A 23434-nucleotide genomic window follows, 5' to 3' on the forward strand; every position below is an offset into this window, starting at 1 on the left:
GATTTGGTGTTGAAAAATCTAGAAACTGCATCAGATATATCTTCAAATGATCCTCTTGGTGTGATATTTGGAAAAGAATATTCAGGACAGGTTAGAGGACTTTCATTTGGAGCTTGTCCTACACTTGCTTTCCAGCAATGTCCGACTGCAAAAATAAGTGGAATCAACTTTGCTTCATCTAGTGGAACTTCATCAAATACGGAAGACAAGTTGTAAAGATGTAAAGTGAGCTTGCAACTATCAAGAACCAAATGAACCAAATGCAAACGGTGCTTGCCTATATTGCTTCAAGAAAATTTCTTAAACTTATTCCATTACTATTTTAAAATTATTCAAATACTTATATTTTTTTTTTTCATTGCATACACAGGATCTTCAAAGTGGTGCACCGTCTCCAAATGGTGTAGCACAATCAAGTGGTGGAAGCAAAACCGATTAGGATTAGGTTTAAATGTAGATTTGTATTACGATTTAACAATGACTTTTAATATTGTCTATTTTATGCTTAAATATTTCAACTCCTACGCACTTTGAAATTGTTGAACAATCAGTGAAATTTCTTCTTTTGTTCATTTTTATCTATATATTGATATATTTTGTTTAGAGTTTTATCATTTTTATATAATTTAGATTGTGATTATTAAGGAAAAAAATATTGAATTATGAAATTATAATTATAGTTGGATAATAATAAATAATAAAATATTGAATTATGAACTTATAAATAAAGGTGGGTGATAATAAATAGTAAAATATATTGAATTATAAAATACGCGTGAATAAATAAATATAATAAAATATTTTATTATAAAATATTTTATAATAATAAAATATAAATATTGTGATGTGATTTATAGCGTTTTTAAGTGTCACTATTTTCAATGGATTTGTTTTACAATACGTAAATAACGTCATTTTTAACTGTCATTGATTACCCCTTTAAAAAAATGTCACTTTATATAATGTATAAAATGACGTTTATTAAGGCGTTTCACTTCAAAACGCCATATTATTCTTTTTGACAGCAGAAATTACAACGTTTTCAAAAAATGCCAGGGACTAAAAAATGACGTTTAAAAACGCCGCAACGTACAAAATTAAACGCCACAACTTACACAATTTTTGTAATGCCACAAAGGAAAATAATAATCCCCTATTTGTCACCTCATAACTTATGTCGCACAAAGGCAAACCCAAAATTCAAAACAAATTCCTCAAGATTTGCATGAGAAATGCTTACTTTATTTAACTTGCGACCATAGTTTCAACTTTCCTCAGTCTTACACGTCATATGTGTGTTAACATATTATATAAATCACATATTCATCGTCAAGTTAACAAGAACATAAGTTTTGTCTACTTACCTCATTATCCCAAAGTTTCAAAGCCACGTGATCAACATATAGAAGTAAAGAGGTGTCTGATGGGCCTCTAAGAAACCCTTATTCACGTTATTCATTATCACCAGTCATCTCAGTTGCAACAACAAAGTTCACATATAAAGTTTCACTATGGTTCCTCCTATGAACAAATGTTATGGGTCTTTATCTTGTAGCATCTTTGTTGCTTCCAACATGGGTAGAACTAACACTTTTTGTCCTAACCATTTCTCTGTATGAACATCATGATTCAAAATTAACACAAAAAATAATTATAACATAAAAAAACTAAGTTTAACCTACTCCTTAAACAACTTAAAATGATAACACCAAACCCCACCAACAAATCAGTAAATACAAAGAAACTAAAAATCTAATACAAATTGGATTGCCTAATTCAGAAGTCACTATCAGATTTGGAAACCTATTTCATATTGGGTAATCCGGTAAAATCCTACTGGACTGATCAATTCGAAAAAGATTCTCAAATCCAGTAGTGACTTTCGATTTGTATTGAAACTTTCTTCTTTTTCCTCCTCTCCGCCGACAACCATTTGCACTTGAAACTCAGCTATCACAAAATTAGGGGTGGCAAAACGGGACAACCCTATCCGTTTTAGCCTACTAACTTTAACTTCTTCTTTTTTTGTACTGGAGGCCTAATATAATTTGTTCTTTTTTTTTTCTGATTTCGGTACATTGGAATTGCAAACAATCATAAATAAAAAAAAAGAAACATACCCCATAAATCTTGTTCAACCTCGTTGTCTTCAACCTCCTGATAAGTGCCAAAATTCAATAAAGATTCATAACAAAATCTGGCACTTATGCTTTTAATGGATGTTCATTTCATATTGATTCTCCCTAAATCTAAGTTTCAATCACATGTTTCCAAGTTTTGATTTAAAGAAATCATTTGATCCTATTTTGTGTGTTTTTCAGGAAAGATTAAAGAGAACTCAAGAAGAGTGAAGGAGAAAGCAAGAAACTGAGAAAATAGGGAAGGAATGTTGTCAAGGTCGCTCAAACCAAAGCATTCTCGCCTAAGCTAAAGCAACTGTCGCCATTCTCGCTTAAGCGACGCAGACTCTCGCTTAAGCGAAACTGGAGACCCTCTCTTGCCGCCATTCTCGCCCAGGCGAGCTCAGATGCTGCCAATTTCGCCTAAGCGAGATCCTTTCTTCAGCTTGAAGTACTCTTGCTCGCCTAAGCGAGATGTTGGCTTCAGCACATCTCGCCCAAGCGAGAGGCTTTCTTTAGGATGAAGAATGTTGTCTCGCTCAAGCGAGACTTAGGTAGCTTGAGCGAGACTTCGTGGGTATATATTCTCCGTGCATCAGAAAGTGATTTTCAGCTTGGAATTTGGGGAGAAGAACACGTCCGTGCTGCAGAGCTGTTACCAGGAGCATCACAGTTTCTCATTTTCTTCTTCTTCTTCTTAGCTCATAGGATTTTGTTGGCTACCATGAGTGGCTAATCTTCTCCTTTGGGATTGAATGTAATCTACTCGAACTTGGATGTAATCTGGTGATATTTATATATAGCATTTCTGTTTTACTCAGTATTGGTATTATTGTTCTGCTCTTAATGCTTACTTCTATTTGATCAATAGATGTTTTGATTTTGATTTTTAGATCTGACTGGAAAGTATTTCTGAAAATCTGATTTGAACAATGATACTTGATATACTGCGATGCTAGGAATAGATCTCAATATATCAATTGCTTTTAACACTCGACCGTAATGCTGGATAGTTTGTTGAATATGTGAGGAATCAATATTCAGGAAACTAATCTTATGAATTTTATACGCGAGGGATCGATATAAATGATTTTTGAGTGTGCATCAATATTGGTATTTTCAGATGTTATATATATTATATTCATCCAGATTATAGACAAGGGAGATAGATGAAATTCAATCCCAGTTTCTTTTATTGATCTTTTAACTAATTTTTTGTTTTACTGTATTTTATTTATGCAATTTAGTTTAACTGTTGATAATCCATCGAATTAAAATTTCTGCATATATATGCTGATTGAGATAATTATTAATTTTCATTGAATTCGTTCCTCGTGGGTTCGACACTCCTACTTTAAATCATTATACTACAGTTGACTTTTGGTACGCTTGCCAAGAGGCCAACAAGTATTTTTGGCGCCGTTGTCGGGGAACGGTGTTCTTTTGAAATTTCTAGTTATCTCATCCAGCTTTGTGTATATTTTTTCTTTATTAGATAGCTTATTAAATTTTTCCTTTGTACTAATCCTTGCTTGAGCTGTTTGATTTATGCTCTTAATAGGTCAGGTTCCTGAAGATCGATTAGCATTTGACCCGGAGATAGAAAAGACAGCTAGAAGGAACAGAGGCAAAAGCAAAAAGAAGCAAGGAAAGACAAGGGAAGAATCTTTCAGTACTTCTATCACACCTCAATCAGAAAACATGGAGAATCAAAGACCAGCTCCAGCCAGGAATACACTTGGAGACTATGCTATGCAACAAGGGCCGAGATATTTTTCTAGCATAGCAATACCATCCACCACTAAAACTCTGGAGATGAAGCCAGCTTTCCTCAGCTTGATCAGTTCTCATCAATTCACTGGAATGGATAATGAAGATCCATACACTCATCTCTCTACATTCTATGAATTGATAGGAACCATGGGCTTTCAAGAAGGAGATCTTGAGCATGTATACATGCGTTTGTTTCCTTTTTCTTTGGCAGGTAAAGCAAAGGAATGGCTTAAGTCACATCCAAATCAGAGTTTGAACAGTTGGAAGGATGTTGAGGAGAAATTCTTGAACAGATTCTTTCCACCATCTCGCTACATCAAAGCCAAAGCTGATATTTTGACGTTTAGGCAAGGACCAGATGAGCCATTCTGTGAAGCTTGGGAGCGGTTCAATTCCTTATTGAGGAAATGCCCAAATCACGGATTTGAGGATATTGCTCAGTTGAACATATTATGTAATGGTCTGAGGCCTGACACCAAGATGATATTAGATGCAGCAGTAGGTGGAACAATGATGAGTGTAGATGCGGAGCAAGCAACAAGAATCATTGAGGCATTGGCATCCACAGATCATCAAGCTCATCATAATAGGCAAACTGTTCAGAGGAAGGGAGTGCTTGATCTTAGTACTACAGATGCGATCTTAGCTCAGAATAAGATTCTGACTCAACAGATTGAAGCACTGACGAAGCAAATGTCTAAATTACCAGAGCAGTTGCAAGTTGTGCAATCTTCTCCTAGTCAACAACCCATGAGATGTGACTTCTATGGAGGAGATCATCCAAATGATCATTGTTCTTATCAGAGTAGCTCACAAGGAGAAGTTCAATATGTGAGCAACCAAGGAAGACCAGGAAATTTCTCCAACAATAACAACTTTTCACAAGGGTGGAGAAACAATCCAAATCAGAATTTTGGATGGAAGCAAGATGCTGGTCCTTCAAACAGACAACCTCCTTATCAACAACAACAACAACATTATCCTTCGGTGCATGACAGGACAAAACTGGAGGATACTTTAGAAAAGTTTATGCAAGCTTCTTTGACTAATCAGAAAAATACAGAAGCTTCAATCAGAAATCTCAAAACACAGGTTGGACAGTTGGCGAAACAATTATCAGATCAGCAGACAAGTCAATTTTCAGCCAACACACAGACTAATCCCAAGGAGCATTGTAAATCTATTACCAGCCGAAGTGGTAAAGTTGTGGGAAGAGGGATTGGAGACAACCTGGGTGTAGAGGAGGAGGTGTTGGAGGAAAAAGAGAGAAAGAGAATGAAAAAAAATGAGTGTGAGGGAGAGGAAGAACAAAATAAAAGAGAGTTTGTAAATAAAAGAGAAGAAAAGGAAGAAAAAAATAAAAGTGAGGAGAAAAAGAGGGAGAAGGGTGAGAAACATGTACCTTAGTTGAAGAACCTACCATACCCTCAAAATCCCTCCAAAAAAGACAAGGAAAGGCAGTTTGCAAGATTCATGGACATTTTCAAGCGACTGCAGATTAACATCCCTTTCGTGGAGGCTATGGAGCAGATGCCGACATATGCAAAATTTATGAAAGAGCTCCTAACAAAAAAGAGAAGATTCTCTGAAGAGACAGTAGAGCTTGAAGCAGGGTGTAGTGCTATAATTCAGAAATCATTACCTCAGAAATCTAAAGACCCTGGGAGCTTCACTATTCCAGTTACAATCGGGACATTACCAGTGGGAAAGGCATTGCTTGATCTGGGTGCCAGTATAAATCTGATGCCTTTGTCTATGCTAAAAAGAATAGGAGATCTGGAAGTGAGGCCTACACGGATGACATTACAGCTAGCTGACAGATCCATGAAGTATCCTTATGGTGTGGCAGAGGATGTCTTGGTTAAGGTTGACAAATTCATGTTCCCAGTTAATTTTGTAGTAATGGATATTGAGGAAGACACTGAAGTTCCTCTAATACTGGGAAGACCTTTCATGAAGACGGCCAAGGTCATTATTGACGTCGATGATGGCAAATTAAAGGTCAGGGTGCACGATGATGAAGTCAACTTTAATGTATTTGAAGCAATGCAGCACCCGAAGGACAAGCAACAATGCTTCAAGATGAATGTGATAGATGAACTTTTTCTATCATCCAGGAAGCAATTAGCAAAGGCAAGCCCATTGGAAAAAGCTTTGATTGGTGCTTGTGACGATCTGGAGGAAGATGAAGAAAAGGAAGTTGATGAATACCTAACACATCTGAATTCAGCAAATGAAATTGAATCAAATGATATACAACTTGAGAAATTGCAGCAAGAAAATAGAACTGAAAGTCAGAAGCTGGAGCTAAAGGTATTACCTCCTCATTTAAAATATGTTTTTCTTGCAGATGGAGGTAACAAACCAGTGGTGAGTAGTAGTGCTTTAACGGCTTCTGAAGAAGAAAAGCTGATTTCAGTTCTTAAAGCCAATGAGGGTGCAATAGGTTGGACTTTATCTGATCTTAAAGGAATTAGTCTATCCTACTGTATGCACAAAATTCATATGGAGCAAGACTACAAGCCTGTAGCACAGCCTCAACGGCGATTGAATCCAACCATGAAAGAGGTGGTCAAGAAAGAAGTAATGAAGTTACTTGATGCAGGTATGATCTATCCAATCTCCGATAGTGCCTGGGCCAGCCCGGTCCAGGTAGTTCCAAAAGAGGAGGTATGACTGTTATTTGTAATGATAAAAATGAATTAATTCCTACTAGAACAGTCACAGGTTGAAGAATGTGTATAGATTATAGAAAATTAAATCAGGCCACTAGGAAAGATCATTTTCCTTTGCCTTTCATGGATCAAATGCTAGAAAGGTTAGCAGGGCAAGCATTCTATTGTTTTCTGGATGGATATTCTGGTTATAATCAAATTGCAGTGGATCCAGAAGACCAAGAAAAAACTGCTTTTACTTGTCCCTTTGGTGTGTTTGCTTACAGGAAAATGCCTTTTGGATTGTGTAACGCACCAGCAACCTTTCAACGATGCATGCTTGCAATTTTCTCTGATTTGGTGGAAAAATGCATAGAAGTCTTTATGGATGACTTCTCTGTATTTGGTGCTTCATTTGATCAATGCCTGGAAAACTTAAACATTGTACTAAAACGGTGTGTTGATACCAATCTGGTTTTGAATTGGGAAAAATGCCATTTTATGGTAACTGAAGGTGTGGTTCTGGGCCACAAAATCTCTGCTAAAGGTATTGAAGTTGATAAAGCTAAAGTGGAGATCATTGAAAAGTTGCCACCACCCAAAAATGTGAAGGGTATCAGGAGTTTTCTAGGCCACGCTGGGTTCTACAGATGATTCATCAAAGATTTCTCCAGAATTGCCAAACCACTCAGCAATCTGCTTAACAAGGATACACCCTTTAATTTTGATGTTGAATGTTTGCATGCATTTGAATTGTTAAAACAAAAATTGGTTTCAGCTCCTGTGATAATTGCTCCTGATTGGAATTTAGGCTTTGAGTTAATGTGTGATGCAAGTGACTATGCCATAGGAGCAGTTTTAGGACAAAGGAAATCCAAAGTTTTTCATGCTATACACTATGCTAGCAAAGTCCTTAATGAAGCTCAAATTAATTATGCAACAACTGAAAAGGAATTGCTAGCTATAGTTTATGCATTGGAAAAATTTAGAGCATATTTGATTGGTTCATCTGTCACTGTATATACTGATCGTTCTGCAATTAAATATTTGTTAACCAAATCTGATTCAAAACCAAGACTAATTAGATGGATCTTATTGTTGCAGGAATTTGATTTGGTGATCAAGGACAAAAAGGGAAGTGAAAACTTTGTAGCCGATCATTTATCTAGATTGGTGAATACTGAGGTGACCAACACTCAATCAGAGGTGCAGGAGGAGTTTCCTGATGAAAAATTGATGATGGTGCAAGAAAGGCCATGGTTTGCTGACATGGCCAATTTCAAAGCTGCAGGGGTCATACCTGAAGATTTTAATTGGCACTAGAAGAGAAAATTCCTGAAAGATGCACACCAATATGTGTGGGATGATCCTCATTTGTTCAAAATTGGAGCTGATCAATTGTTGAGAAGGTGTGTATCCAATGATGAGGCAAAGAGCATTCTGTGGCACTGTCATAGTTCCCCATATGGAGGGCATTTTAATGGAGAGAGGACAGCTACAAAAGTCCTCAAATCTGGATTTTATTGGCCCACCTTATTCAAAGACGCACACAAATATGTGCAACACTGCAATAGCTGTTAGAGAATAAGGGGAATCTCAAAAAGACATGAAATGCCACTGAATATCATTTTAGAGGTTGAGGCTTTTGATTGTTGGGGAATCGACTTTGTGGGACCACTGCCATCTTCTTTCTCAAATGAATACATTTTGGTGGCAGTTGATTATGTGACGAAGTGGGTTGAAGCAGTAGCAGCTCCTAAGGCCGATGCCAAAACTGTAATCAAATTTCTCAAGCGGAACATCTTTTGCAGGTTTGGTACTCCAAGAGTGTTGATTAGTGATGGTGGTTCACACTTTTGCAATGCTCAACTTCAGAAATGTTTGGAACATTATGGAGTGCGGCATAAAATTGCATCACCTTATCATCCACAGACCAATGGACAAGCGGAGGTGTCAAACAGGGGTATCAAGCGTATTCTAGAGAAGACTGTGGCATCTTCAAGAAAAGATTGGTCAATGAAGTTGGATGATGCACTCTAGGCCTACAGAACTGCTTATAAATCTCCCACAGGTTTATCCCCATTCCAGCTGGTATATGGTAAGTCATGTCACTTACCGGTTGAACTGGAACACAAGGCATTCTGGGCCTTGAAATTCTTGAATTTTGATCCAAAGGCAGCAGGAGAAAAGAGAAAATTACAGCTGCAAGAATTGGAAGAAATGAGACTCAGCGCTTATGAGTTCTCTAAGCTCTACAAGGAAAAGATGAAAGCGTATCATGACAAGAAAATTCTCAAAAGAGAATTTTATCCTGGTCAATCAGTGTTATTGTTCAATTCCAAGTTGAGGCTATTCCTTGGAAAGCTAAAATCAAAGTGGTCAGGACCATTTCTTGTCAAAAATGTGAGACCTTATGGAGCCATTGAACTAGAGGATCCTGAATCTAAAAGGAGTTGGGTTGTAAACGGGCAAAGGTTGAAGCCCTATCTTGGCGGTGAGATTGATAGGCTCGCCACAATCATTCAACTGGATGAACCTTAAATGAAACAGGCATCAGGCTCGTGACATTAAACAAGCGCTTCCTGGGAGGCAACCCAGTGTTTTAATTATGTTTTTGCACTTCAATTCATCTTTTGTGTGATTAAATGTGTTTGTGTATGTAATTATGTGTTTGTGTTTATAATTTTATGTTTGTGTGTAAAAAGGTGAATTTTAGCATCCAATCATCCAATCATCTCAATAAGGCAAACCATGCAATTTTGGTTGTTTTCAAACAAAACTGGTATTTTATGCATGAGAATGAGTTTTGGTGCCAGAATTGAGATCATCAAATGCTAAAAATTGCCTTATTTTGGCCAAATTGTGAAATTTGAGTTTAAAAGCTTGATTTTGAGTTTGTTGATGCGAAACCTTTTGGAATGATAAAGAATTGATTGAAGTATGGTTTGGTGTGTGTTTATGAGTTAATTGGACTGAAAAGATCATTAAATGGCTCAGTGAAAGTGAACCAACAATTGAAAAGTGGCAAAATCAGTGTGTGTGAAAACTGCATGAAAATCTCGCCCAAGCTAAACATGTCTCGCTTGGGCGAGATATGCAAAACCTGAGCCAACCAAGTTTGCTAATATACTCGCTTAAGCGAGTAGTGTCTCGCCTGGGCGAGAATGCCCTGCACCAGGGTTGTTTTGGGTGACACAGTCTCGCCTGCGCGAGACTTTTTAATTCTCCTCTAACGCTCATCTCGCTTAAGCGAGATGTGGTCGCTTAAGCGAGAAATCGCGCTTATGGCAGGGACAGAGGCAGAAATCACTCATTTCTTTTCCCCCAAGCCCTCGCTCACAACTCTCGCTCACGTCCTCTTTCTCTCACACTGGGCACGCCTTCACTCACTCATTTCTCTGCATTTTAACTCACAATTTTCTTCTTCCCTTTGCTAATTTCACTTCAAGGTAAGTTCTTCTTCCTCATTCTTTTCATTTCCATCAAGCATAATCACGTTTTTGTGCTCTTGCAAACCCTAGGTAGTACCCATAATCTGTTTTAATGCGTTTTGTGTTTATATTGTGGGTTTTAGTGTGAATTAATGCTAGAACTGAACAATGTGGGTTCCCTATGGATGAATTGCTTCACAAATTTTCACAGTTTGAAAATGCACTCCATGTGTTTGATGAAATGTCATGCTGAAATTGTTCTTGTTTGTGTTTGGTTGACTAGTGAATGGATTCTAGAAACTGCTACTGCATTGTAATTGACTAACTTGACAAGATTTTGGTGGGTTAATTTTCATCCTTGCAGGTCCATGGCTAGAACAAAGACAATAGCTAGACTTCCCACTACTGAACCCAGCAAAGGGAAGAGGAGAAGACGTGCAAGTAGCTCTTCTCCTGAAAGGCCAATAAGCAACCGTTTTAGGGACCCCGAAAGAGAAGAACGGTATGAGAAGATAAAGAAATGGGTCTTTATCAAAGAAAGAAAGGTGGTCCTACTTCCAGATGAATATGATCCATTCTTGAATGGCCTTATCAGGAGGAATTGGATGAAGTTGGTTGACCCGCTTCCCAAATTTGATCCACAGATTGTGAGGGAGTTCTATGCAAATACTTATTCTGAGGACAATCCTGGTGAAAAGAGATCTAAAGTTAGGGGGAGGTGGGTAAACTATGATCGAGCTGCCATTAGTGAATTCCTTGGTAATCCACTACCTCTACAACCAGGGCAACGCTGTGACTTCACAACAAGAAGGAGGAGTCATGAACCTTATGATGAAAATGAAGTAGCACTCCTTATATACGCTGCCAACCGATCTTATCAAGTCGGACCCACTGGAAATCCTCTCAGAATTCTAAAAGGGGATATGAAAACCTTGGCCCAAGTCTGGACTACATTCTTACTTGCAAACATAGTGCCCATTGGTCACGTGTCAGACTTGAATGTTCCTAGATGTCATCTCCTTTATTGCATAATGAGGGAGGATCTGACTGTTGACGTCGCCACAATTATCTCTGAAGAAATCCACAAATTTGTGAGATACGAAGTCAACACTAGGAATGACAAGGCAAAAGGTGCTTTGGGTTTTCCGGCATTGATCACAGCTCTTTGCCAAGAACAAAGGGGTGGAGGTAGATTTAACTGAAAAGATACGACCATCAATTACCAAGAGATTCATTGAACACTTTTGTACCCACCCAGAGGACTTGGAGCTGCTAGAAGAGCCCCAGCTGGATCAACAAGCTGAAGACCAACCAGCTGAAGACCAACCAGCAATGGAAGAACAACAAACAGGGCCCACACAGCAACCTCAACTCAACATGAATAATGAATTGCTTGAGCAGATGAGATATCTAAGGTTGCAGATGGAGCACACTCACCAGCAAAATGCTTCCATTCATAGAGGATAACTCCACCTTCAGGAGTACCTCTATCAGAATGTCCGCGGACCATACCCAAGCATGACTCCACCAGAATTCTTCACTTATCTACAGTGGCCTGGGGACAGTCCTATTTTCCCAGGGGGAAGTAGACCTGCTGCAGGTGAGGGACCATCAGGAGCTGCTGACGCAGATGGAGCAGACATTGAGGATGAAATTGATTTTGGAGGAGATTGATCCACAGCACCATTCCACCCTTCAAAACTCTATAAATACGGTTTCATTGTTCTTTTTCTTTTAGTATTTTGCAGTATTTATGTAATTACTACTATTTTGCTTTAGTTGTTTTGGCTAGAATGTTATATTATCTAGTTAATTAACTGTTTAACTTTACCTTTTGGCTTAGTATTCTGTGCATAATACTTAGAAACAACTAAAATTTTTTGGGAATCATTTTAAAAATTTTTCTTGAGGAAATTGGTTAAAGAGAAATCTAATTTCAGTAAGTATCTTGAGTCTAGAACAATGAGTGAACTGAACACAGAGGTGAAAAAAGGAAATTTTGGTTGAATTCATAATTAAACAGAATTAGGATATTAGTGCTGCATAGTTAGTCAAGATAATCAGTTGTAACAACAAGTGAGATACCAAGGAAATAAACCAGAAAACCCAGTGAGTGTGTGAATCCTTAAACAGTTTGAGTGTTTCCACTGTTGTTGACAAATTGATATTGCTTGAGTTTTCATTTAATAACATCACATTTGAAGCATGGAAATGATTAAGGCAATTTTGTTGAAATTATAACTCAGTGCCAAATAGCCAACCTGTAAATAATCATCCTTTGTTGATAGCCCATTTGAGCCTAATTGTTTGAATTATGCACCTTAACCTTAACTTGAATTATTATCCTTTCCCTTTACACACTTAGGGATAGAGAGCATAGGTGTATTTTTCAACTGTAAGGGTAATTGGTTGGTAGAATTGCACTTAAGGAAGAAAAGGGCTGAGTATCATAATTCACTCTCTAGTATTGTGTAGGAATGTATATATTTACTCAAAAAGAGATAAGAGTGAATTATGAATGAAAAATAAACTTGGTGTATTGAGGTCTGAACTGTGAGGAATGGAGAGTAGAATTGAAATTGGGTTTGAATTGTAGTTATGCTCTCTTTTCTAAGTTGTGCTTTTGTGATCTTGAAAAACCATTATTCTTGAAAGCCTAGCCTCATTACAACCTTGAAAAGACCTTAAGATCCATGCTGATTGTGTGTTTGTTGTTGAATTGTAAATGACTGACAATGTTGATTTGTTCAATTTCAGTGGAAAATGAGAAAAACACATGCCTGTGAGATTTAAGAGAGAATTTCCTTGGTTAGAATCATTTGTTCTTACAATTGGTTTTCCTGAAAAATTGGCTGCACTCTTATCCTATTGTTGTTTGATAATTGGATTCACCATTTGCTTCTGATTTTGAATCTGTGGTTTGGAATGCAAAAGTTGTCTGGACAGGAACTGTGAAAATGATTTCTCAATAACCAATTTCAGTTTTAGTTTTGAATGGCTGTTGATTTTGTTACTTTGCTTGAGGACAAGCAAGATGCTAGGTTGTGGGAGTTGATAAGTGCCAAAATTCAGTAAAAATTCATAACAAAATCTGGCACTTATGCTTTTAATGGATGTTCATTTCATATTGATTCTCCCTAAATCTAAGTTTCAATCACATGCTTCCAAGTTTTGATTTAAAGAAATCATTTGATCCTATTTTGTGTGTTTTTCAGGAAAGATTAAAGAGAACTCAAGAAGAGTGAAGGAGAAAGCAAGAAACAGAGAAAATAGGGAAGGAATGCTGTCAAGGTCGCTCAAACCAAAGCATTCTCGCCTAAGCTAAAGCAACTGCCGCCATTCTCGCTTAAGCGAGACTGGAGACCCTCTCTTGCCGCCATTCTCGCCCAGGCGAGCTCAGATGTTGCCAATCTCGCCTAAGCGAGATCCTTTCTTCAGCTTGAAGTACTCTTGCTCGCCTAAGCGAGATGTTGGCTTCAGCACATCTCGCCCAAGCGAGAGGCTTTCTTTGGGATGAAGAATGTTGTCTCGCTCAAGCGAGACTTAGGTAGCTTGAGCGAGACTTTGTGGGTATATATTCTCCGTGCATCAGAAAGTGATTTTCAGCTTGGAATTTGGGGAGAAGAACACGTCCGTGCTGCAGAGCTGTTACCAGGAGCATCACAGTTTCTCATTTTCTTCTTCTTCTTCTTAGCTCATAGGGTTTTGTTGGCTACCATGAGTGGCTAATCTTCTCCTTTGGGATTGAATGTAATCTACTCGAACTTGGATGTAATATGGTGATATTTATATATAGCATTTCTGTTTTACTCAGTATTGGTATTATTATTCTGCTCTTAATGCTTACTTCTATTTGATCAATAGATGTTTTGATTTTGATTTTTAGATTTGATTGGAAAGTATTTCTGAAAATCTGATTTGAACAATGATACTTGATATACTGTGATGTTAGGAATAGATCTCAATATATCAATTGCTTTTAACACTCGACCGTAATGCTGGATAGTTTGTTGAATATGTGAGGAATCAATATTCACGAAACTAATCTTATGAATTTTATACGCGAGGGATCGATATAAATGATTTTTGAGTGTGCATCAATATTGGTATTTTCAGATGTTATATATATTATATTCATCCAGATTACAGACAAGGGAGATAGATGAAATTCAATCACAGTTTCTTTTATTGATCTTTTAACTAATTTTTTTTACTATATTTTATTTATTCAATTTAGTTTAACTATTGATAATCCATCGAATTAAAATTTCTGCATATATATGCTGATTGAGATAATTATTAATTTTCACTGAATCCGTTCCTCGTGGGTTCGACACTCCTACTTTAAATCATTATACTACAGTTGACTTTTGGTACGCTTGCCAAGAGGCCAACACCTCCATCTCCAACATGCAACAACCTCGTCATCTTCAATCTCGTTCAACAATAAAATTAGGGTTTTCAACCAACGTTTTGGGCTCCAACCAACGTTTTAACCAACACAAAAGGAAACCCTAATTCCTAAACAGAAGAAAACCTTAAATCTTGAATAGAACAACATGCAATGAGAAAAAAAAACAGGGAGATGACACTGATGACACATTTTGAAACCCTTACGCAAGGAGATAGGAGGTGCCTCGCGACGAGATCGAAGGTTCATCACGATGAGATCAGAGGTGCTAGCATAGATCTCACCCTCATCGTTGTTGGATTTGTCCTCACTCTTGCTATCATATCTCGCCTTTGTTGTTGTTGGATCTGGTCCTCATTCTCACCCTCGTAACTGTTGGATCTAACTCCATCTTCGACCTTTGCATCTAGTGTATCGTCGACTTGTTTGGCTGTGTTTGTGTCGTGTTGTGCTTACATGGAGTCTCCTGGTGGTGTGGTGGTTGGCTACGTCGAGTCAAGTGTCGTGGTGGTGGTGTGAGACAAGTTGTCACTGCCCTCAATTGTCGCGTTGGACGATGGCTGACTGTGAATGAGGAGAATGATAAAAGAGAATGAATGACAAAGGGGAGAAAAAGACGAGAGGAGACGAGAGTGTTATAGTGAGATTAGTGGCTTGGCTTCTTTTTGAAATTTTGATGCTCCATGACTTGCACGTGCACATAACACATGTCAATGGTTACACATCACATGTTTATTTTTTAGTAAAAGTGGGCTACAAGCTGGCCCGTCGGGTTGGCAGGCCGAGCTGGTGAATGTTGCAGGTTACATTCTCAGTCTTGACTCGTTTTTTGGGGTGGATTGGCATGTCCGGCCTGACCCTTTTTGCCATCCTTACACAAAATGCAAGCATTGTTCAACATACCTATTGTTTTTTGCACCAAACAGAAGAAGGGAGCGATATTAATAGTGCGACGTCCTTGTCCTTGTCCTCGTCCTTAGAGGATCAATTGTGTAGATAGGATAATGCACGATGTTTGTTGCCAGAGTAGTGGAGATGAGTTAAGAGAGATAGGGTGTAACAACGACACGAAAAACAAACAAGAAGATGGGTTGTAAAGGGGTGGATCGAGTGCAGCGACAATGTTAGGAAAGGGGAAGAAAGGTGAGAACTTCACATTAGGGTTTTTAAGAGGGTAAATATGGGATTTTGAAACCTAAAGGGTGCATAATGAAAAAGGGGATACATGAAGAAAGGGCCATTCCTTTCGTTATGGAAGGGGTTTTCTTCCTGCACCCCAAATATTTCCTCTGCACCTCCAAACTCTTCTTAAATTCCAAAACTACCCTTTTACTATTTTAAAATTTTAAATCAATCAATCTCTATTTCTCTCTCCTATTTAATGTCTCACTTTGTTTTGACTAAACCCTAGCCGCCGCTCACCCCCCAATCTCTCATCTGCCACACTCTCCTCTCTAAGGTGCCCCACTCCTCCTCTCTAAGGTGCCCCACTCCTCTCTATTTTTTGTTCGCTCTCCCTCTTTCCTTCACCATTCCTCTTCATTAAGAGGTAAGTAAACGTATCCCTGTTGTATATTTTAATTTTTTAATTCTTTTTATTGTTTCTGTCATGTTTGCTACATCGTATATAGTCATTTTTTTTATTTGAGTATAGATTTGTAAAAACACAAACTCGGAAGTGGACTTCCATAAGTGACGGAAGTGGACTTCCATAGAACAAGTTTCGGAAGTGTAGATCACGCAAAAACATAAAAAATGGCACTTACGGAAGTCGACTTCCGTAAGCCATCAATACTGGAAGTCGACTTCCGTAGTTAAAAATGAGTTTCGTGAAGTGACTTCCGTAAACATTATTGACTTCCGTAAGAGAGTATGACTTCCGTAGAATCGTGGCGTGACTTACGTAGAAGACGCGACTTCCGTAGGCGTGACTTCCACTTCCGTAATGCCGTGTTCCGTTTATAATTTTTTTGTACTTAATTTTAATTTTAATATAAATAATTTTGATATTAATTAATTTTAATTAATTATAATTTAAAATAATTAAAATTTAGAATAATTAAAATTTTAATTATTTACGAAGTTGAATAATTTTAATTTTATTTAATTTTATTATTGAGTAAATATAATTTAAAATAATTATAATTTAAAATAATTATAATTTTAGTTATTTACGATTTTGAATAATTTTAATTTTAATTAATTTTATTATTGATTAAATATAATTTTAAATAATTATAATTTAGAATAATTAAAATTTTAGTTATTACCAATTTTGAATAATTTTAATTTTAATTAATTTGATTATTGAGTAAATATAAATTTAAATAATTATAAATTAGAATAATTAAAATTTTAGTTATTTATGATTTTGAATAATTTTAATTTTAATTAATTTTATTAATGAGTAAATATAAATTTAAATAATTATAATTTTAAATAATTATAATTTTGAATATTTAAAATTTTAGTTATTTACGATTTTGAATATTTAATTTTAATTAATTTTATTATTGAGTAAATATAATTTTAAATAATTATAATTTTTAATAATTAAAATTTTAGTTATTTATGATTTTGAATAATTTAAATTAATTTTATTATTGAGTAAATATAATTTTAAATAATTATAATTTTGAATAATTATAATTTTGGTTATTTACGATTTTGAATAATTTTAATTTTAATTAATTTTATTATTGAGTAAATATAATTTTAAATAATTATAATTTTGAATAATTTTAATTTTAATGAATTTTATTATTGAGTAAATATAATTTTAAATAATTATAATTTTGAATAATTAAAATTTTAGTTATTTACGATTTTGAAAAATTTTAATTTTAATTAATTTTATTATTGAGTAAATATAATTTTAAATAATTATAATTTTGAACAAATTTATTTGAAATTTATTTTAATATTAATTTAATTTAATTAGTTAAAATATTAATTAATTTTATTTATAATTAATTATAATTTTGAATAATAAAAATAATAATATATTATAATTATGAATATTAATAATTATAAATAATTATTATTTTGAAAATTTATAATTATTATTTATAATTTTGGATAATTTTAATTAATTATATTGTTTGAATAATTTTATTTTTAATTACATATTGCTAGGACAAGAGGAGCACATCGTGGTGGCTCAAGTTCTTCACATGCTAAGGCTTTTGAGTAATAGCCTAGGCAGAGACCTACTGCATCTGTTCGCAGAAGAGGTCAGGGTCATCACAAAGAGAGTGGTCCATCATCTCATGGGAAAGCTGGTTCATCAACTGGTCATGGAGAAGCTGGTCCATCATTACCAACTCCTACTGATATTCATGAGGAGCAAGAAAATATAATTTACCATGAGGAGGTTGTTGCCGGGCAGGACCATGATGTTTTAGGAGGATTTCCTGGAGGACCCGAGGATACATCTTTGTTGATCGGATTTGCTGATCATGTTGCATGTGCTATTTGGGATGGTCAGGTTAGTATTGTACTTTAATAATTTATTTGTTGAGATTGGTGGATGAATTTAAAATATTTGTATAACGGTTTTTATTAGGACCGAGTGGACATGAAGTTAGTGTCCCATGGCAAGAAATTGAAAAGATTCGGAGTTTGTCATGCAGTTGTTGAGCCATTTGTTCAAAATTCAGGGTTGATGCCACTATGTGATATAATATATAAATATCTTGATAAGGGTCTCATACTAGCTTTTGTTGAGAGGTGACATAGAGATACCAACAACTTTCATCTTCCTTTTGGAGAGATGACTGTGACATTAGACGACGTCTTTGTCCTTCTCCATTTGCCTATAGTTGGAGAGCTTTTAAGCAATGAAGCATTAGACTTCGATGTTGCTCTTCAGTGTGTGATTGATCTTTTAGGCGTTGAACGGTCGAAGGCGTCCTCTAAGTTGATTCATTGTCGCGGTCCTTATGTAAGACTCAGTTGGTTGAGAGACGTCTACACTGAGTGTTGTGACAATCAGCAGTGGCAGTTTGCGGCACGGGCGTATCTACTGCATCTTGTTGGCTGCACCATCTTTGTTAATAAGAGTGTTACCTCCATCAACGTCTTGTACCTCAATATGTTTGCAGATCTGCAGTCTTGTGGAAGGTTTGCATGGGGAGCTGCTGCATTGACACATCTTTATGAGTAGCTTAGCGATGCCAGCCTTGCCCACACCAAGCAATTAGCTGGATATCTTACTCTTTTACAGGTACAAAATTATTTTTCAAAAATTAACTTTTTACTTTGGTCATATTTTTTGTTTCGTTGTTGAAAAATCTTTGCATTTGTTTGTAGAGTTGGATATATGAGCACTTCCCAGGATTGGGAAGGAAGCAAGTACTAGACAGCTATGATGAACAGAGACCTCGGGCGACGCGTTATGTGACACCAAGACTAAATTATACTTTGCTTGAGGTTAGGGCACAATTGGATGCACTTACGTACAATGGGATCATTTGGAACCCCTATGCAACATATCGGGTTACTCGTCCTCTTATGAAAATCGCTATATTTTGTGGCTTCATCTGGTTGGGAGTGTTAGAAATTTAAGTGTGAGTCTAAGTCCCACATTGACCAGAAATGAGAAAGTAGAGCACTATATAAGAATCAAGACCCATAAACTCATTGCCTTAAGGTTTTGGGTTGAGAGTGGTGTCAGTGTCTTATGTGGTTAGGCTCAGATCTCATTGGTGTTGTTCTCCCCAATGAAACCCCCTCTGTAAAACCTGACAAGTGGTATCAGAGCCGATGGTTTAAACCGGCTCAGACGAGTGCAGTGCCAGTATGGTCCTAGTATCGAAAGTCTTCCTGGCAAGAGTCCCAGTTAAGGGTTCCAGGTAAGCGTGTCCCGTTAAGAATAACGGCGGTACAGAAAAGGGCAGTAAAGGAGTACTCGTGGTTGGGAATGCTTTCGCTGGAGGGGGAGTGTACCAATGTGGTTGAAGGGACTCACCCTTGAGGGGGAGATTGTTAGGAATTCAAGTGTGAGTCTAAGTCCCACATTGACCAGAAATGAGAAAGTAGAGCACTATATAAGAATCAAGACCCATAAACCCATTGCCTTAAGGTTTTGGGTTGAGAGTGGTGTCAGTGTCTTATGTGGTTAGGCTCAGATCTCATTGGTGTTGTTCTCCCCAGTGAAATCCCCTCCTTTATAAATCCTAACAAGTGGTATCAGAGCCGATGGTTAATACCGGCTCAGACGAGTGCAGTATGGTCCTAGTATCGAAAGTCTTCCTGGCAAAGGTCCCAGGTAAGGGTTCCAGGTAAAGCGTGTCCCGTTAAGAATAACGGCGGTACAGAAAAGGGCAGAAAAGGAGTACTCGTGGTTGGGTAGCTTCTGCTGGAGAGGGAGTGTACCAATGTGGTTGAAGGGACTCACCCTTACCCTTGAGGGGGAGATTGTTAGGAATCCAAGTGTGAGTCTAAGTCCCACATTGACCAGAAATGAGAAAGTAGAGCACTATATAAGAATAAAGACCCATAAACCTAACGCCTTAAGGTTTTGGGTTGAGAGTGGTGTCAGTGTCTTATGTGGTTAGGCTCAGATCTCATTGGTGTTGTTCTCCCCAATGAAACCCCCTCTGTAAAACCTGACAGGGAGAAATTGTGCACCGTCATCTACTGGACTGTGTCTTGCACCAATTTGGGCTTATGCAGCATATCCCGAGGTCTCCACTTTCTATTGGTGATTTCGGCTTAGTAGACATTGATGCTCGATGGATTCGCTTTGCGGGTCATGTGTTGAAAGGTTTGCTTCCAGCTATACCTCCTTATTCTTGTGTAGACGGCTACCTACAATGGGTTAGACAAGTATCTCATCCGTATATTATTTCGGGTAACCATGACGATCGACCTACTTTAGTGCCCCAACTTCGACGACATGTACCAGATGATCTTCCACCGCAGAGGAGATCACCCGATTCATCATCTGGCTTATCTGTAAGTATTTGAAAACTAGATTTCAATACATGTAAATTATTTAATTTACTCCATTTCATGTTGTCATTACAGGGTGCTATTAGATGCATGATTTTCGTCTTACAAAGGATGGTAGATTGTTGCGATGTGAGTGAGGGGATAATAGCATGGGAACACACTAATGAGGTGTTGCGGATAGGTCGTCAGGCAGTTGAAGAATATGGCAGCAGTAATAAAGGAGGTCAAAATGTGTGAGGGAGGCGGTCTAGTTCTGGATAGGAGACCTTTTTATATTCTTATGTGAACTTGACTTTATTTCTATCCTTTATATTAGTTAAATAGTCATGAACTTTTGATATTTTATGACGTAGAACTTCTTATTTTTTTAATCGCATAATGTGTTTTAATGTGTGTTTATATGCAATTATTTTTTTTTATTGAGTTAATGGTGATTGCACTAAGGCCAAAATATATTCGTCCCTTGGCCAAAGGAGTTATAATTTTATAAATATGCTGAATAATTACAAATAGTTTTTAATGTCTATATGACAAAATATTGAGTTACAAAAATAACTATCCTTAAAAAATTAAATACAAACATTAGTCCATGCCCAAGTCCACATAACTAGTATTCACACCCATCAAGTGCACAAATGTCTGCATCCTGTTAGCGTAAAACGCAAACCAAGCTCGAGTCTTGGGATAACAATGTGTAGATGATATGATATCTACCATGGGTATAGGACAACCATCTTTTAGGTGAACCTGTAACAAATGAATGATGTGATACATTGAAATTGTAAATCAAATAAAAAAAACAATTGTGTTACCTGAACAAAATGAGAATCGTGAACATGTCCTATACATATTAGCTTATGTTGTTTTGAATCAATTGGTGGTCTGGTACGTAGTGGAAAAACTGTAATGTTTTGCCGTGATGATAAGCAGACTAAGATAACATTATATCGATTAGCAATCGCGTAGCCCATATCGGATATAGTCATCCATTTATCCATATTAGCCTGTAAATAATGTAAATAATGATTACTATTGGTTAAGAAACGTATTTGTAAGAAGTGAACAGTAAAGTTCAGGAAACGAATATAACATACCTCTGCTTGCGATTCCACTAACAATGACTTCCTTAGTTCTTCAAGACGGTCATAAGATCCTACTAATCTTGCGTATTCATCACGCCATTGACTAAGTTCTTTAAAAAGATCATGTCGGACTAGGGGCCACAATTCCTCACCCATCCCTAACAAGGCAACAATACATTTATACCCACAATGGCCATCAACAACCACATCAACAACATTGACAATGTAAAAGTGACAGATAGGATTAAATTGATCTAACAACGAAATTGCACTTTCTTTAGATTTCGTGTCACTTTTAATGGAATGACCACTGTGAGAGGAAAAGAAGGCGTCGGCATGCTCAGAGTAGGATGGATCACGCTTAGTGGATCGTTCTGATCGATGACCTTTTTCGTTGTTGTGCACCTTTGGTTTTAACTTTTTGCATTGGAGACACCATTGATGTCATTGCAGGACACACAATTTTATGTAACTTTTGTTTGATTGTTACCTTTCTTGCAATGTCAACTTCACTGAAACGATTCACAACCATATCAATTTCCTTGTCTATGCATAACCTAGGAAGCGATTCATTTGATGAAATATTTGAGAAGCTTAATCTAGTATGCATTATATGAAGAACAGTCGGAGGAATCACCCCATAGACATATCGTGCTAATTCACAAGCACATGGTAAACCATATGTCGCTCTCAACACACATCCACAACTCCCGTTGTCAAATCCTATATGATTGACTCGTTCAACCTCATCAACAATGAGTCCTAAAGCATGTCTTGATACAATTCCAACCAATCTTTTATACATGCCTCCCTTATACACGTCACTGATTAGATTTATACTTTTTTCAAAAAATGCCATGATTTCATTATGTTGGAGGATAATAACGTTATGGATTGCATCCCAACACGAGCATAAGTCTCCCATACTGCTTCCTAGAACTTTCTTTAGGCTCCAATGCGCTGATTCAACCCTATTATATTTAACATAAACAATATTATAAGTGAATTAAGAACATAACTGATGATAATAACAATGAAACATACCTGTTTGATGTTGTGTTTCCTAAATGCATTACTCGATTTGTCCATGCCTTTACAAAGAATTTTTTATGAGGAATTATCCAACTTTCATTGACATACTCAAAGAATAAAGGCCATGAAATACAAACATGACGAAGGCGTTCAACACAATCATTAAAGGACGACTTATCTTCACAATACATAACATTTTCCCATGCTTCCATCACAACATCCCATGCGTCAACAAAATTTACTAACATTTTGCACTTCGCTTGCACATTTTTCTGAATATGGAATTGGTAGAGGAGATGATAACAATTAGGAAAAACACTACCAATAGCATTCATCAAAGCAAGGTCTCTGTCGCTCACAATTACTTGTGGACCGTCTTCAGAGGTCATGAATAATCCTCTAAATCTTTCTAGGGCCCAAGTGAAATTAGATTATCGTTCACTATATATGAATGCAAACGCAGCAGTGAAAGTCAACCCTGTAGATGTCACCCCTACTATCTCAAGTAATGGCAATCGATATTTGTTGGTTTGCAGGTGGTGTCCATCAAGAATACGATATTAAATGCATTCAACAATTTAACAGAATCAGGATGTGTCCAAAATAGATCATTAACCACTTCAGATTCTTCTTGACATCTACTCCAATGGATGTAATTATCACGATCTAACAACATCATCAAGTGTTGTAATTCAGTTCTTGAACCTCTTAACGACCGTTTATAAGTGTATCTTGCATTATAAATTTGCTTTATCGTTGTGACATTACACTCACTATTTTTTTTTAGAGTGAGTAGAATATTTGCTGGCTTGACTTGACTCTTAGACATGTCAACAAGCAATGACTGTTCATAAGATTTTAACCTCCCAACAAATGGGTGACCAACTAGTGTATGAGACACATCATGGTTATGATATCCACACATTACCTTCAACATCCAACCATCTCCATTACTAATTGGTTTGCCTCTGAGTTT

General features: G+C 36.8%; 1 protein-coding gene, 1 non-coding gene and 1 pseudogene across 2 annotated transcripts; 1 reads left to right on the forward strand and 2 right to left on the reverse strand.

The window, feature by feature from the left end:
- Positions 1 to 3876: 3876 nt before the first annotated feature.
- LOC146884780 (uncharacterized) lies at positions 3877 to 9088 on the forward strand (annotated as a pseudogene).
- LOC114192844 (small nucleolar RNA R71) lies at positions 4212 to 4318 on the reverse strand. The gene has a single exon (XR_003606163.2). It is a non-coding gene; the product is annotated as a small nucleolar RNA R71 (small nucleolar RNA).
- An 11838-nt stretch (positions 9089 to 20926) lies between the features above and the next one.
- LOC114191309 (uncharacterized) lies at positions 20927 to 22285 on the reverse strand. The gene is made up of 4 exons (XM_028080480.2): positions 21917 to 22285; positions 21439 to 21843; positions 21157 to 21348; positions 20927 to 21091 (listed from the first exon to the last, which is right to left on the reverse strand). Exons 1-4 carry the CDS (start codon positions 22283 to 22285, stop codon positions 20927 to 20929), a joined length of 1131 nt encoding a protein of 376 aa, XP_027936281.2.
- Positions 22286 to 23434: the final 1149 nt, after the last annotated feature.

Source organism: Vigna unguiculata, chromosome 7, assembly GCF_037176805.1.
Source record: "Vigna unguiculata cultivar grain cowpea cultivar isolate G323 ecotype 2 chromosome 7, ASM3717680v1, whole genome shotgun sequence".
NCBI lineage: Eukaryota > Viridiplantae > Streptophyta > Magnoliopsida > Fabales > Fabaceae > Vigna > Vigna unguiculata.

What these genes read in the sequence shown, in the direction of transcription:
- LOC114191309 (XM_028080480.2), bottom strand. Translation starts at nt 22,285, where the DNA reads ATGGCATTTTTTGAAAAAAGTATAAATCTAATCAGTGACGTGTATAAG. An exon ending in AAGTTGACATTGCAAGAAAG is followed by an intron (nt 21,844 to 21,916) that starts GTAACAATCAAA and finishes CAATGCAAAAAG; the next exon opens with TTAAAACCAAAGGTGCACAA. An exon ending in ACGATTCTCATTTTGTTCAG is followed by an intron (nt 21,092 to 21,156) that starts GTAACACAATTG and finishes CATTTGTTACAG; the next exon opens with GTTCACCTAAAAGATGGTTG.